This window comes from Charadrius vociferus, unplaced genomic scaffold, assembly GCF_000708025.1.
Source record: "Charadrius vociferus isolate BGI_N301 unplaced genomic scaffold, ASM70802v2 scaffold771, whole genome shotgun sequence".
NCBI lineage: Eukaryota > Metazoa > Chordata > Aves > Charadriiformes > Charadriidae > Charadrius > Charadrius vociferus.
This window is the reverse complement of record NW_009646855.1, coordinates 30,226-47,537: the sequence shown is the minus strand read 5'-3', so window position 1 is coordinate 47,537 and position 17,312 is coordinate 30,226. Positions and strand designations below refer to the sequence as shown.

General features: G+C 36.5%; 1 protein-coding gene across 1 annotated transcript in view; it reads left to right on the top strand.

The window, feature by feature from the left end:
* Positions 1–32: 32 nt before the first annotated feature.
* LOC104294649 (splicing regulatory glutamine/lysine-rich protein 1-like) overlaps positions 33–17,312 on the top strand; it is a 38,707-nt gene continuing 21,427 nt past the window's right edge. The window contains exons 1-3 of the mRNA XM_009894276.1: positions 33–193; positions 6,993–7,126; positions 14,731–14,846. Coding sequence (XP_009892578.1) covers positions 33–193; positions 6,993–7,126; positions 14,731–14,846 — 411 coding nt within the window. The remainder of the gene's footprint in view (positions 194–6,992; positions 7,127–14,730; positions 14,847–17,312) is intronic.

Genomic DNA, 17,312 nt, shown 5'->3' with positions numbered 1-17,312 from the left:
GCCACGAGCGGAGCAGTTGTACAGGCTTCGCCATGATGAACAGCGGAGCGATCGGGGTGCCGCTCGGCTTCCCTTTGGGTCCCACGTCTGTCATCCAGGTCACGAACCTGTCCTCGACAGTGACTAGTGAGCAGATGCGAACTCTCTTTGGCTTCCTGGGAGATATTGAGGAGCTGCGCCTCTATCCCCCGGAGTAAGTAGGGTCTGCGCTGGCCTCTGGAGCGATAGAGACTTGGGATGAGGAAGAGGCCTAGAGGGGTCGAGAGAATGGAGGGAAGAGGCATAAGGCCCTATGTGCCATTTTGAGTGCGGGCACCAGAGTCTCCCGCACAGGGAGGGGGAGGTCACGTGGTCCTACCCCTTTGTATGGGTCAGGAGCGTTAGGGGAAAGGGGCTTCGTCTAGACTTAAGATGGCGGCCTCGGCCCTGAGGAGGGGAGCAGTCGTGGTATCTCTGGAGCGGCTTGTAGAAACATGGTGGGTTTTGTATTCTCGTGGTGGCGTCTGCTGGCACAGAGTTACAGCCTAGGGCCTGGCGAGAAGCGTGCTCCCAGGCTGCCCGGAAGTGCTTCCCCGGCGCAGGTCTCGTTTCCCCTCTCTTCTTGAAAACCTCTTTTTTGTGGCCTACCTTTCTCTTCGCTCTGACTCATCCCAAATGGAGGGGGGTCGGGCGGGAGCGCCCCAGGCTTGACCCCCGGCCCGGCTTGCTGCCAGGCCGCGCTGCCCGGGCGATGTGTGCCGGCGGGACCAACTCTTTTTGTTTGAAGGGCTCTCTTCTTCGAGAAAGGGCCGCTGGAGCAGAAGCCAGCATAGCTGTTAACAGAGGAACGGTACCTGCCTTATGCTCAGAAATGCACGCGATAAGACGTTTGCAGTAAATAAAAGTTAATAACGGACATAACACGTTTCTCTAAATTGTAGCTGTCCTCATTATGTCAGCTGCATGCGAGGGATCTGCTCAGATGGGAGATAATATTGTTATTTTGCAAACCTCGGTGTTTCTTCCAAGCAGATGGTGGCCAACAGAACAGGGAAGGAAAAGAAAGAATTTTTTCTTTAAGCATCTGTTGTATTAGGAAGTGAATGACAGATGTGCCCTTTCAAACCGTTTATCTTTTCTTTTTCCTTATGAAAATTAACTAGGAATAGCAGAAAGGGGCAGGGGGAGTCATTCACATCCATACTTCAATTTTAATACAAAGAAGACAGAGGAATAAAATTTCAATTTTTTTTTTTAAACTAAATAGCAAAAAAAATTGGTATTTGTCTATTTTTATTTGTTACTGAATAATACTTGGCTAGGTTTGAATGATGACTGTTCAGAAAAGTTAAATGTGATTTTTAACATGTATATAAAGTATATGTAGTAGGCATCCATTCACGTAAAGATAAAACAGCCTTACCAAGTTTTAAACACTCTTTAATAGATTTCTGGTGATTTTTGTACAGTTTTCTAGGTTTTGACTTTGGACTTGTTCCACAATACACATAATACACTTGTTTTTTCCTGACTATAATATATTTTTTGTTATAGCTGTTGCTGCTCTTATTTTTCACTGTTGTATAGCAGATTTTAAGTTAAATATCTATTTTCCAGACATTTGTATGCAAATAATGTTTGTGCCTATGTATAAAATTCTGCTAGTCTGTGTATACACATAAAATATTAAAATCCAGTACCATAGCAGGGTTTGACTTGGAAATGTCAAGATTATAATGCAGTAAACATCAGTTCTAAATGATTAATTTAGTTTTCAGAGATAGGATGTGGGATTGTGATTACTTATTTTACTCTTGGGTTTATTTGCAATTTTTATGCATAACTTTTAGAAATATGCATTTCCTTTGACCTGATTTTAAAATTATTACCTTGGAAAAATTTAAGTATTAAATCTAATGCCCTTCTTGTGAAACAGTAAAAACATGCTTAGATTTTTTTTTTTAAAAAAAATTCTTTCTACTAATTCAATTAGAAAGGAAGTTTTCTTTTTACATTAGTCAACATCAGACAGAAATTCATGTCATCCCAGTCTTAGCTTTAAAAATGTTTCTGTAAGCAATCCAAGCTTCTGATGTATTCTAGAGCATGAATTTTGTTACTTTCATAGAACAGCAGGAAACTCACTTTTCAGTCTAGTTTCTAGCTGAAAAACATAATTCAGTAAATTAAATTAGTGAATTACAGGTCTCATGGATATTGACTCCTGAATTACAACTATTAATATGCTTTTTAAAATTTATTTCATGCTGAGGAATAAGAGGAAGGTGACATGGTAGCTTTCAGTCGTTCCAGATTATTTGTGTTGCCCAAGTAAAAGTTTTCACTGAGATTGGACCCTCTTTGCTAGCATTTGTACAGAAGCACATAGTTAAAAAAATAAACCCAACAGTTCTTGTTTCAAGAATAATATATAGTGTAATATTACGTTTTTTTACAGATAAAGCGATGTGGTGAAGTAAAATTACATGTTGCATTGTGTAGAATTGTAACCTGTTTTCTCTCTAATTCTGTATTGCAAATATTCAGCATACACAAAATATTTTTACTTAGTCAAGCAGGAGTTTGCAGAGCAGAGTGAAGTTGTGTTCTCTTCTGTATGCATCATCTCATGTATTTAAAAAGGGCATTCAAGTTAAGAGATTTACTGTAATATTTGTAATCCCATTGCCTTTGCTGGGCATGTTCATTCCATTAGAAATAAACTTGTAGTTCTGTTGATGCTCAACAGTAAACAGAATATATAGACATATGTACATGCATACACACACTTTATAAAGCATATAAAATCCCCTTTTCCTAAGCCAGCATTGTGATCTTTCCAAATAAAAGTATAAATTATCCTTCACCTCTTCCAAATCAGTCATGTTTGTCAGCTTTCTACTTTTTCCCTTAATCTGCTGAAGTCTAATCCATAAAATCTGATTGTATTAAATACTTTTTTTTTTTTTTAATAACAAAACTACTTTTTTTGATTGAAAGGAAATAAATCCCATTCTGGTATTTGGTCAAGGACGTGGACCATTTTGGAGCATTGCTCTTGATAATTTAATTTCTTTTTGAAATATTTTTTTCCCATTCTTGGAAGATGCAGCATTACATGTTAATTTTGGATTATTTTTTTTTTTTTTTCTTCCTAATCCTTTGATATTTTGCTCTGTCAGAGCAATCCAAGAGGTTTGTAGAAGCGGTGAATTTGATCAGGTGATCATTTCAACCTTATAGGAAATTCCTTTGGTAACACTGTTCCACTGTAATTCATCATGCAGCACCCTACTGCTGACTTGAATGAATAAAAAGAGAATGTTTATGACTTACTGGGGAGTGAGGAGGATGTATCTGGCACCTATAGGCTCTTCAATGATTGTAGAACAAAGTATAGAGCTGTGCTATGGTTGTCTGAACTAGCATAATGAGAGAGTTCCTTTTTATCCATTTTCTACTTTTCTCAAGTCTCATCATTAACATGTCCCTTGGTTTTATAGGGTGCAACAGAGAATTTCTTTAAAAAAAGCTAACAGGAAGGCTCAATTGTTGAATATAATTACTTACAGATTACATTAAGTAGAAAGCATGTTAATGTTAGATTAGTTCACTTAAAGTTCTTGTAAGCATGCAAAGTTGTTTCCATATGGTTATCATCCTGACTTTAGCTACTTGTCAGTGAGACTTCATTGGCACTGAAAGCAATATTTCTTTTTATTGAAAAACCATTAACGTGAATCATCTTTCAGTGGGTTGGAGATGCTCGTTACTGGTGGATGTTTGTATTTACCTATTTTCTTACTAGAAAATTTTAAATTTGACTTGATTCTACAACTATATACTGTTCTGCTCTCTGGAAGGCTTTCCATTGAAACGTTAATCTAAAAATTGAAAGCACCTATTTGATGAATAACATCAGTAAACAAGTATGTTATGTGGAGGTGGGAAAAGAGAGGGTTTTTTTTATCTACTCATTTTACTCAAGTAATTTGTATTTGATTATTAAATCTTAAAGAGACTAGCTGAGTTTATGTTTTATCATGCTGCAACTCTATTGGTTTAAACTGGGTGTCAAAAATTTGCCCAAGAAACTTTGACTTCATGAGATTTTTTTAGCCCTTTCCTTGTAAGTCTTGTCTCTTAAAGACTGCTATAGGTGGCTTTCGGTGCTCAAAGACCCATTTTATTCCAGAGAGAGGTGGGGGAGAGCATGTGTCATTTGTTTCAGTGGCCAGTCCGGCCCAAACCAGTACACACTTCATTGCTATTGACAAGCATTTTGATGGCCTCTTCTTCCCTGTCCCATAAACAGAGCCTTGAGAAGAAGGATATTCGGAGAATTTGCGTGCTTTTTTTTTTTTCCTACCAACTGCTTAGAAATTAAAGTAAGGGATGATTATAAAATCCTTTCAGAAAATAGGATTTCTATGTTGTTGGGTGTTTTAATTTACTTGTATGTATAGTATTTTCCCTTTTGCTTACATCTTGAGGAAAATAGGATGACTGAATTGCAGGTTTCCTGAAGCTAAAGACTTAAATATCCTAAAGAAAAATTAAAAGGTGTACATGAAAATTACTTGGAAAAGTTTGATTAGAGCGAAACAGTCAACAAGAACAGAAAATAATATTGCAGTCACAGCCTGTGTAAGAGAATTAGTTTATGTACTAAGAGTTCTTACTACGTGGATTTGCCACTTCTGTGTAGAAGAGGGCGGCTTTAGTGGGGCTTCACTGTCAGCTTCAGTGATATTTTGTCATCAGAGTCTGAGGAAAAACTCCTGAAGTTTTGAATATCTGTGTATGGTCCTGATTTGGCTAGAGATCTGAATTCCCGTGTTGAGAATGGAGAATTGTTGTCATTGTGTAACAAGTGCTCTCCTCATTTTGCCATTTGCAAAACTTTCAGTCCTTACTGAGTTTTCTCAAGTGGAAATACACAGAGGCCATTAAGGAGGTAGGAGGGAGGTGTCCTGCAAGCCTGTGTGCGCAAAAGATCTCTGAGAAACCGTGCTTGCATGGTGATGCCAGGAGCATGAGAGGGTATGCTGCATTCCCTCCTTTGTAGAATATTGTCTGAAACTTTTGTCTCTTTGATGCGTGTGTTTTTGTTTGTTTGTGGTGATGTTGTTTTTTTTTTTTTTTTTTAAATCGGCCTAAAGTTACTTACACTTAAACTTACAAAATGTGTTGTCCAAGAAAGTATTAATTTGGTACCTTTCTGTTGGCTGTTTAAGTAGACTTTTGTGCGAAGATGATGTATGGCTTCTTTTTCTCACAGTTCTGAACAAGACTGAGACCAGTCTTTATAGATCACTTTGCAGTACAGTTGAAATCTGAAGCTGGTTTGCAGGGTGTGACAGGTCTTTTGCCTTGGGTATGTACTTTGGTATGCCAACTACTCATACAGCTTAGAATTGATTTTTGGCATGCTAGACCAGTGACGTCTGTAATCAGATTCTTAATCCCAGTCATGCTTTTGCATTATGCTTGTCACCCAGTTGAAGTTTGTGTTTTAGAGAAACTTTAAAAATTACATTTGTAGCAATAAGCCTTCAAATGTTGCTGTAAAGAGGATTTTTGAACAGTTAAATATTGAAAAGCTTTATTGAGCAGCAATTGAATTCTTGCAGAATGAATTGTTTGAAAGCAGGGAGGCACAAACTTTTTGCGTTAGGTGTTGAAAGCCCTGCTGTAATACTGTTTGCTTCTGGATGTTCTGGAGTGGTCTTGGAGGCTAGCACACACAAGTGTTTCTTAGACATCGTTATATCCTGCAGCAACTGCAGTATAGATAAGGCCTTTGAGATAAAACACACAGAGCCTTATTTAAATGTAATCTACACAATTATTCCAGAACTTCTTATTTTGATAGGTTATTAATTTGTTGTTGTGTCCACCACCACCACCCTGAGAAAATTTGGACCTTTAGAGGGATATTTTGTAGCCTTTAACTTGATTTTTCACTGTAGCTTTCTGAATGGGTCATTCTTATGTTTTTGGTTGGCTGTTGTTCTGTTGGGAGATGGATGTTACTATCTCCCTACAAAGGAAAACAAAAATGGCAGAAACATCTGAATGAATTCAGGTCTTTATTTTATTTTTGAGTTTTCTTGCTTTCCTAAAGAAACTGTACTTACTTCATACTTACCTGTACTTACTTCATATGAAGAATTAAACTGCTTACGTATAAAGAATATAAACCTTGACTAGGGAATACGTTTTTTAAAGCAAACTCCTTTGGTTTTGATCAAGATTACAAAACTTATGTATTGTGCTTTCTGACGTCTCTGTTGGTGTACTTTCTAATGGAAAAGCAAATTACCCAACATACATATTTTTAATTTTCTTCCTTATTCTAGCCTAATAGTGAATTCCTCCTACCTCTTCCAGTGTTATCCTGTACTACACTATGCCAAACTTAGGGCAGATGATAAAAAGGATTTTTGTTACATTATTGAACTAAGACCTAACATTTAAAAGAACTCTCAAGAACTGCTTTTATCTTAATATGAATTAACAAAACTTCTTTTGTGAAGGCCTAAGAAAGAGTATCAGTTACTATGGGCAAATATCTGAAGTACCCACTAAAAAATGACTGGGCTTACTGTTTGACTTTCTTAAACAAGGATTATTTGGAGAATAAAAGATAAACTGTAAGTTATTTACTCAACAAATATGTCAAGTAAATGTGCTACTTAAAATAGTAATTTGGAATGTACTGGTGAATGTTGTTTAGCAAGATTTGTAAAGAAAATCAGCCTTGTTAATTTGGGATTTTGGCTTCTGTAAGTTTCCATTAAAAAGGAGGAGGAGGGTCTATGCTATGCTTTTTTTTTTAGTGAAATAGTAAGTAGGCAAATTTAGTAAATTTCTATACTCTTGTCTTTTGGGTAACTTTTCCAGGAAGTCTAAAACTTTTTTTTTTTTTTTAATTAAGAAATAATAGTTGAAAATACATGCATACAATTATTTAATATGGCTAATTGTTTTTTTTCACTCTTATCTTGCAGCAACGCACCTCTTGCTTTTTCCTCCAAAGTATGTTATATTAAGTTTCGTGAAGCATCAAGTGTTGGTGTGGCCCAGCATCTAACTAACACGGTTTTTATTGACAGAGCTTTGATAGTTGTACCCTGTGCAGAAGGTTGGTATTTTAGACATTCTTCTGTAATGTTGGTCTTTGTCCTGTCTGCTAATTGTTTTAAGCTTTCTATGTAAGGAGGTGGTGCTCTGTTATTTTATTTTATTGCTTTTTAAAAAAAAGTCTTGAAACAAAATTGAAAATTGAATGAAGAAACCTAATTATATAGATTTAATTGAAATTCAGCATTAGAAAAAATTAGTTGATTTAAATTAGGATAATTCAATTTTCCATAGTTATTATATATTTTTGGGGACAAGAAGGTAAAATAATTCCCTTCAATATGGTTTGTGTTGGTAAGCTTATTCCCACGCAAAGTTCTCACTGAAGTCAATGGACCACTGAAAAGATTCGGCAATTTCCTGGCACCAATAACACTGCAGTTTGGCTCTTAATGTATCGCCCTTGGTGTGTGTGTTTTGTTGGTTTTTGTTTGTTTGTTTAAGATACTAATTATATTTCCATTTTTTTAGACTGAATCCCAATTTTGTCTTGTAGACATATGCATTTGACCATTTTAGATTCATCTAATCTAAAATATTTTGCATTTGTGCTGATAATTACTGTTTGTATTTAAATGTTTACATGCTAGTTTAATAAAAAAAAATCAGTTTTCATTTCTTGTTCCTGTGGAAAATATTACTTTGTGTGCAATAAAAAGGCTTTCTTATGCATACTGGTACTCCTTTTTGATTTTAGATATCTCTTTTAAAATGCAGTCAGCTGTACAGAATGCTTCTAGTGTAAAATATTTTTATAACTCTTATTCAATAAGCATTTTATTTTATTACTAAATGTACAGTTGTTCCTTTAACTAGCTTTGAGGTCATGCTTTTGATGTGTTGAATCGTTCTTATTGTTAATATACTATTCCAGATCTGAATACAGTTCTATGAAGCATGGCTCTACTGTAGGCAGATTGCTGGAGTTAGGCAGAGCCCCATTGACTTCATTGGGATCATTGTGGGAATCGACCATCTGCCAATTTGGATCTGGATTTTTTTGCCTCTTTGGAGTAGAAACATTCCAGCTGGTGGAGTGAAGCTAACTTCACTTCGAACATGGTAGCTGTTTTGCCATGAACAACAATATTTAGAATGATTGATCCATAAACTGTATCAAGTCCAGAAATATCTCCTATTAACAGGACTTTTCTAACTGCAGGAGTCAGGTTTTGGTTAAAAAAAAAATAAAATACTGTTGACTTCTTGAAGTTTGTTAACAGTGGTCCCACAGTACCATTTTTTGGTGTGTTTGCCACATCATGATCTGGATAGTATGAGATTAGTGCTGCTGTAATAATGGTCTGGGGTGTTCCTAGCAAACTCTGACAAGTCTCCAAAATTTCATAGGCTCTAAAATGACCTACAATATACTGTCTATTCTTGTAGCCTTGTTAATATGGGCATATTAAAAAGTCTTTGTGAAGCCTAGATTTTTAGTTGCTTTTATGCCTTGTTTTGGGGTTTTTTTGGCTTTATTTTCTGAACTTGTTTTTAAACCACAAAGAAGATATTGCTGTATCCACTTGAAGCTTTGTAGAGGCTTTGGGTAGGCAAAATGTATCAGACCAGAGTCCTTATTATTGAAAAATTATCCTTAAATAATTGACTACAAATTCTTCAGAATCTTAGTTTTATGTCTCATTGAAAAGGCCTTAACACTGGTTCGGTACTGCCAGAGAGGAAAGATTGATGCCTAATAAATGTACAACATTTCCTGGTGTTTTCCTTGTGATGAGATCACTGCCTGACATGATATGGCAACAGGCAGGTAAAGCTACATTTTCCTATGTCTCTTGATGGTAGACAATGAGTGGAATAAAATCAAAGTTCTGAAAAATCTTGTTCCAACTCTGTTTGTAGCTGACTTATTAGGCATTTCTGAGAAAATGTATTACAGAAAAATTGTCACTGGTCCAGATCATTCTGGACCCCTCCTCCCAGAGATTTATGCATAATTAGGTGAACAAGTGATTGGGTTGTGAGGTCAAATATTTTTTAAAGTCATAATGCTGTTTCCATGTAACTTTCCAACAGAATCACTAATTTTAATTTGAAAAGATGTGAATTCATATAGGCTTAACTTTTTAGGAATTTATTCTGTGGAATAAGCATGTCTTTGGAGACCACAGTGCAACATTTTATTCGCTATGTATCATTGTTAATGGAGTCAGTGGAGTGTATCGCGGGCTTTAAAAGTAGCAATGGCTTTATTCTACTGGAAGGTTAAATTCTATCCATGGCCAACAGTGCCAGTAATAAAATGTTTCGTATGCTGAATCGAACATAGAAGAGGGAACTCTGAAAACTTGGTTTTAAAAAACAGAATAAAATCTGAAATTTGGAGTGTATTTAAACAGTGGTAAATCAAGGGAGTATGAGGAGGGAATCACTACACAATGAAAACAATGTTAATTTTGTGACAGTTAATAAACAAATTAACAACAGTGTAATTGTAAATGAAGTAACATTATTGAGTTGTCAAAACATGACCTTCTTTTGTGTGTATCAGTAGGTTTTTCTTTAAACGTTATACTTTGAGAACACAAAGGCTGAGAGATAAACAAAGATGCCACCCTAACCATTATAAATTTTATGTCCATGTTGTCTAGTAGATGGATTTTGACTATTAATTTGGTTTTGTATGTTTTCTCTGTGTGATATTTGTGCATTATTAGATGACTAGACTGGCCAAGGCAGACCTGTTACACTTGCCTGAGTTAGGCATTGTTTGCCATGCCACTAAACCTGCCGCCAAGTGAAACCTTCATGGGGGAAATGAGATCGAAGTCTGGCCTGCTGAAGATGGACGCCCTGTCTCTGTTTTTATTTTATTTTTCCTTTTTTTCCTTTGTTTCTTTTATTTTTATTTTTTTTTCCTTTTTTGTTTTGTTCTGTTAAATCTTTTTCCCTTGTACTTGTGAACTGGTAATTCAGTTCTGAAAAAATGATGTTTTGTAAAGGGTTCACAGTGTTTCATTCTGAAGTTGACCTGAAGCTGCTTGTGGATGGTATACACAAAATTTACGATATGATTAACTACGTTTTATGCTGTGAATTATGGATAAATTTGGTTTGGAATACATTTAAGCATCTAAATTCAACACATGAGCACATTGTATTAGACTGGAATAGTGAAAAATATATTGGTTTTAAGATGCATTCTTTCATATGTTATGCTTTATGAGCTTATCTTGGAAGAGGACAGTTGAAACTTACTTTCTGGAGAAATTAGCTTTACAAAGTAAAATCATGATCTTTCTCTGCTATTTTTCCTCTTCTCAGCAGAATAATTTTATTTTAGGTTTCATGGTCTGATTAGAAGAAGGCTTTCTATTTATGTCTAATATGAAGAATTTAAAATAATTATTTCTGATATTGAACTCTCATGAATATTGAATGTCATGAAATATTTGTTTGCTTCTGATGAAACCTTGCTCCAGTGAGGTCAGTGGCAGTAAGATTTCATCCTTTTGTTTTTGTAATTTTTGGGAAAAAAAAATGTTTACCACTCATAAGTACAAATGCAGGCTGAGGTTTTGGTTGGAATGTGTTATGTGGGGCACGTTGTCTTTTAACACTGTTATTTGTGGGAAGATTGAAAAGTTCGGGGTATGTGTGTATTGCACTTTTACATGCTCTAGTGGTGATTATTTCAAGAAGAGTTTAAAAAAAAAAAGTGTCATCTCACAATCTCAGAAGCACTGGCAGTTCATGCTGGAATGATTGAGAAGGTTCTCATCCCTAAATGATGTATGTTCTTGTGAAACGGAAGCCCTGAAACAGAAGTTCTGGAACAGGTGGTGTGTCTAGTCCTCATGCATTGCTCTCCCCAGCCAGCTGCACTGGGACCAATTGGTTTCACTCTGGTAACTGCACCAGGCTGTGAACTGCAGCTGGGAAGACCTTTGCTTCGTGATTTCTGTTGGATTTGGCTGTGCCAGTTGTAGTTACCAGTAATTGTAATCTCTTTAATCTCTGCTGCTAAATCCAATAAGAATCATTAATTTGATCACACAGAAATTATTTTATATTTAAGTGTGCATTTTCCATTGATTTAAAATACTAGGAAAATAACAGTTCCTTTAATTATGTTTTGAGTAGATGTGAACAGAAAATATTTTTAAAAGAAACGTATTTACTTATTGCTGAAGCAGTTTGGGGGGGAGGGGAGGGTTAATAATGTAGTTTCAGTACAAAGAGTAAGAAACTAATTTCTTCTGAGCACATGGAGGGGGATAAAAATACTATGATTAATACCCGCTTGACAGATACTTCCGTTCAGCATTTAGCAAAATGGATTCTGGTATGGACTAGATTGACTAGGGCTCTTAATCACTTTGATACAAAAAAGTAACAATTATAAATTATATTTAGGACAACTGTACATTTCTGAAGAAGCATAAGGTATCTCTAGGCAATGCAGAGCTAATCTACATTTGCTTCCAGATTCCTTTGCAAAGTGAAGAATAAATAAATAAATGATCATAGAATGAACACTCATAAGCTTTCTAAGGATGTTATATAGATGTGTCATATTTATTTTGTCTGTTTCCCTTATTAGAAAATAAATATCTTTAAAAGCTGAATGGAAATGAGGTAAATACTATGAGTTTAAAAACTGAAAGTTATTCTTAAAGTGTCCTAATTTGTTATGTCATTACCCACATGTTTTGTGGTATCTTTGTGGGCTTGTGTTCATTTTATAAATAAATTAATGGAGATAACACTCCAGAACTTAAAGGCTGTAACTCGTGAGGTTATTTGGTCTCAGATATTAATTTGTTTTTCAAAACTGCCTAAAGAACAGGGAAGTAAATTTGCAAGATATTTCAGGTTTTCTTTTTTTTTCCTCCCCACAACAGTTTATTTTCTATAGAATTGTTAAAAAGTTTGACCTGATCTTAAAAACTAGAAGGAGGGTCTTTTGAAAAGACAGTATTTCTGAAGAAACAGGCAAATTTTCAGGGTTCTGTCTGTAGAGATAGACCATTCCTCATTCTTTAATAAAATAAATGAACAGATCTTTGTGGCATGGAAATGACCAACTAGATTTTGTATTTAAACTAGAACATTACGTTGTTGAGGGACCAAAGTATTCTGGAAATAACGCTGCTGACTTGATAATTTAGATATGCATGTTATTAATTTTTTTGAACTGCTATATTAGTTTACTTAACTGAAAATGTTCAGTTGATTCCTTAAGCAACGTTTGAACAAATGAATAATTCCAATTATTTCAGTAAGATGACCCATATGCTTAAAGATTAGAATTGTATTTAAGTACCTTTCTGAACTTGACTCCCTGTCTGTTTAGTTATGTACACAACTCTGTTCCTATTTAAAAGGGCTAAATGCCTTAAGCATCTCTTAATTTTATCTGGTTAAGAGTGTTTTGAATTGGCTGTATGTAAGTGCATACTTAAGTTAGGCATATGCTTACACACATGTACATATATGTACGTTACTGACCAAGGATCTGAATTAGAATGCAGATGCACCACTTAAGGAGCCATTTCTGCCATTGGATTTACTTGAGCCATGTCTGTTGATCCTGTAGAAACCTGTATGAGTATCCAGTTAATTGCAAGATGCTGGCTGTTCGGGATAAGGTCTGGTTCATCAATCATTTGAAAACACTTAAGTATTTTGATTTTTCAGAAGAAGTGGTATATAATCATATGTCTAATTTGCATGCACAGTTGCTGGAACTGTATATTTGGAAGCCTGTTAGTTAGCTACATAGTAGGCAGGATGTGAAGCAAGGTACCTGATTCTCACGAGCAGTCGGGCAAATCAGGTATATTGCATGCCTGACTTCAGAATGAGACCTGTAAAGAGTGGTGAACATTGTGATGATGGCTGAGATTCATGCATGTTTTTATAAAAGCCCTGGAAGACATAATTGCACAGTTAATTCTTAAGTGCTATTAATTTTCCTATTTTTCTCCTTTAGATAGCAAATTCAAGCAGTTTGTTACATGTTAAGGAGCAAGGTGCCTCAAAACTTAACATAAATAAAATAAATTAAATAGGAAACGAGAGGGAAAAAAAAAAGAGTACTGTTATTTTATCTCTTCTATTCCACCCATGCTACATATAAATTAATTTTCATTTAGATTATTTTGTCCTTTGGTCATATCCAACTGTAACCTAGTCCTTGCTGTGGACCTGTAGAACAGGTTTGCAACGCTTCTGTGGTCTTTTTATTTATTTATTTTTAGTAGTATGATTCCTGTGGGGTTTAGTGGAACTCGTATAGCTAAAATTGCAGTGTTTTGAAACTTGTATCATATTTTGCTTTTTGTTAACAATATTTATATAATTATTTTTAAATCCTGAAGTTAGGGGTTTTATAGTTAAAACATACAGTTTGAACCAAAGCAGCAAAAGCCACTGGCACAGTATTTGTATATACCTTGACTTTTAAAACAATGTTTAAATAAAAGCATTTACTTTATGAAAGCGCACAGGGTAATACCAAAGGGCTCAGTTGGATAGCATATATACAGTTACACCAGTAATTTTGAATAGATCATAGATACCTAGTATAATTAGAAATGTAGTCTTTCAGTTCATTGTTTAATGTTTGTACCAGTTTAAATCCCTTTGCATTTTAAATTTAATACATACATTTAATTGTATTTGTGACTATTACATCTTTTGATTTTTGAAGATTATTTTTTTGAGGGGTTCATCTAGCAGTCTAATTTAACTTTGAATGAAACCTGCGTTTTGTTCAGATTAGATATTAAACTTCTAGCATGTTGGGGAATATAATATGGTTGAAATAGTAGGAAATACATATTTTAGGAAAATATAGCTTGCTTAGCTGATCAATTAAGATTTTCTTCAATCTCAATAAAATTAAAGCTAATTTATCAAAGTTTCAGATAAACTCAGGTGACCTAGAATGTAAGACAGTACAAATCTGAATTTTTCTGCTCTCCCCTCCTCTATTCCCAACTTCACTTGTAGTATGTCTTGTGAGGAGTCACAGTAGGGTTTGGGTTTTTTTTATTTATTTATTTTTACATCAAAAATAGGTAACACCAGAGGGGGAAAAAAGCGCACTAATTTCAGTGAGCACATACCTTTTTTTTTTTTAACTGATTTGGTTATTTGCTATTTCTGGGGATTAAACTTTAAAAAAATGTTCTTCTTTTCTGTATCTGATGTTCTATGTGCTATTAGTGATGCAGCCAACATGAACGGTTGTCATGTGTAAAACAACTTTCGATCACCGTGAAAACACCGCCCTGGGAAAGCATCCATGCTTGATATCGTTCGGTTCATGAACATTAAGTTTCCAGTACAGGTGACCCATAGCTCAAAGTGTTAAATAATTGTGTACATTATTCAGTTTAAAAAAAAAAAAAAAATCATTAATGAGATTGCTAGTCTTTGAAGTTTTGCTCACTATTTTCCTATTAGAGCAGGATAAAAGGAAATACCTAAGTTAGTACTTGTTTCTTTGTAAGAATCTGGTAGATAGATTCATTCTTATTTATTTTTTTTAAATGCAAGGGTAATGGTAAAATCATAGAAAGAGTAACATCTGTGTATTGTTCCAACTCTGTGTAACGCTTTCATTTGCTTCTTCAGGTAAAATCCCAGAAGAAGCCAAAGCCCTTTCTCTATTGGCGCCTGCTCCTACTGTTACAAGCCTGATGCCTGGTGCAGGATTGCTTCCTATACCTACACCAACCCCTTTGACTACAGTGAGTAAAATTCAGTCCGTTTGATTTCTGATTTTCCTTTATACTCGGTAGCCTTTATGTGTTCAGAGAACAAGAACTATCAGTGAGGATTTAGCTGTGGTGCCTCTCTTGAGGGTAGATCACAAGATGTCCATGCACTACCTTTCCTGGGTATTTCTTTCAGATTCTTGTTTCTCAAAATAGTGGGTAAATACTGGTTTTGGTTATGTCCATTTTAGTTGTTGTCCCTTCCCTAGACCCATTAATTTGATCTAGTGGCAATGCTATCTACCTCCTAAAAATTTGTTAAAACATAATAGTTGACACAGTTCTTCGGACCAACAAAAATGCTGCATTAAGGTGCTTTTACTTGATATCTCTATGACAGGGGTTTTAACTGTTACCCTAACAATGTTTTCGCTGCAAAAAACATAGGAGCTAGCTCCTGCTGCTTCTGCTCAGTTCCCTTTTGCCTCTGTAAGCCTTTCTTGACATCAGCAGGCTGCTGTGCCCTATTCAGGTAGAATTCTGGAAATAGTAAATCCTACTTCAAAAAAATTGGGCTTAATGTCACTAACCCTATGTTATTTGAAGAGGAAAGTCCTCAGTCTTCCAAGCATATTGCAGCACCGTGCGTATTAATGTTGTTACTGGTACCATCCTGGTGTTGGTCTGCTGAGCAATTTGTTGGACTTACTAACGGTTGGGTGGTAGTATTTGCCACTTGGCCACCTTAAGGATGGCAAGCAATGAATTTTCTTGTCTGTATGGCTGAACGGCAAGAAGCAAGCATGTCACTTGGCTGGCTAGCCATTCAGAAAGTGAATGTATCTCAGTTGGAAGATAAGGTTACCTTGTTTAGCTGGTTAGATGGCCAGATAAAAGTAAAAATTATCACTCCTTATTCATGCTGATAGTAAACAGGAAAGCAGTCAGGGTTAATCTAGCTGGGGTTTTTTGCCTCTGAGGGGGGGTAAACTGGGTGGAAGTCCGGATAAATTCAGTACAGCAAAAGGAGGCTGTGATTGATTATAAGCTCTGTAAGTGGACTAACTCAGGCATATTCTAGAAGCGTTGCAGCTACCTTAAGTTCAGAAGCTTTGGTGGAAAAAGTCCTTTCTGAATAACTCGGCAATTATGGAGTTCAATAATCTTGTGTCAAATTTAAATACCAAATTTTATCTGTTACCTTGAAAGAATGAAATGCTGGATGATTTGGGAAAAGTTCTACGTATTATAATCAGTTCCCTGGACAAAAGCAAAATTTCCATAGCCCTCAAAATTCAGGAGTTCATGGTTCATATAATGCAGAAAAGACTGTAATGGTTTCTGGACATTCTGTTTGGGTTATATGACATGTCCATGTTGTTTTGGAGGTTTATGGGCAAAATACTGTGGCTTCTTTAAGCATATGCAGCTTCCTAATTTAATGCATTGTTAACATTATTTCATGGGTCGAATACCTGCAGAGAATAGAGATAGTTCTGTCAGCTTTGAAAGCATAACATTTTCTGCCTGTATACCTCAGGAGTGTTGAATTAGATAAGTACTTGTGGTGGGTTGACCTTGGCTGGATGCCAGGTGCCCACCAAGCTGCTGTATCACTCCTCCTTCTCAACTGGACAGGGGAGAGAAAAATATGACAAAAGACTTGAGTCGAGATGAGGACAGGGAGATCACTTGGCAATTACTGTCATGGGCAAAACAGACTTGACTCAGGGAAATTAATTTAATTTATTGCCAGTTAACAAAGGAGAAGGATAATGAGAAATAAAAACAAATCTAAAAGTACCTTCCCCCCACCCCTCCCTTCTTCCTGGGCTCAACTTCACTCCCGATTTTCTCTACCTCCCCCCCCCGAGGGGCACAGGGGGATGGGAAATGGAAGTTGCGGTCAGTTCATCACATGTTGTCTCTGCTGCTCCTTCCTCCTTTTCATGCTCCAGTGTGGGGTCTCTCCCACGGGAGACAGTCCTTCATGAAGTTCTCCAACATGGGTCCTTCCCACAGGTCTGCAGTTCTTCATTAACTGCTCCAGTGTGAGTCCCTTCCACGTGTCCTTTCCATGGGGTGCAGTCCTTCAGGAACAGACTGCTCCAGCGTGGTTCCCCCACAGGGTCTCAAGGAAGCCAGGAAACCTGCTCCAGTGTGGGCTTCTCTCTCCACAGGTTCACAGGTCCTGCCAGGAGCCTGCTCCAGCGTGGGCTCTCCATGGGGTCACAGCCTCCTTCAGGCATCCACCTGCTCTGGTGTGGGGTCCTTCACGGGCTGCAGGTGGATATCTGCTCCACTGTGGACCTCCTTGGGCTACAGGGGGACAGCCTGCTTCACCATGGTCTTTGTCACAGGCTCCAGGGGAATCTGTGCTCTGGTGCCTGGAGCACCTCCTCACCTTCCTTCTTCACTGACCTTGGTGTCTGAAGGGTTGTTTCTCTCGCGTATTCTCTCCTGGTTGCTGTTGTGCAGCGATTCCCCCCCCCCCCCTTC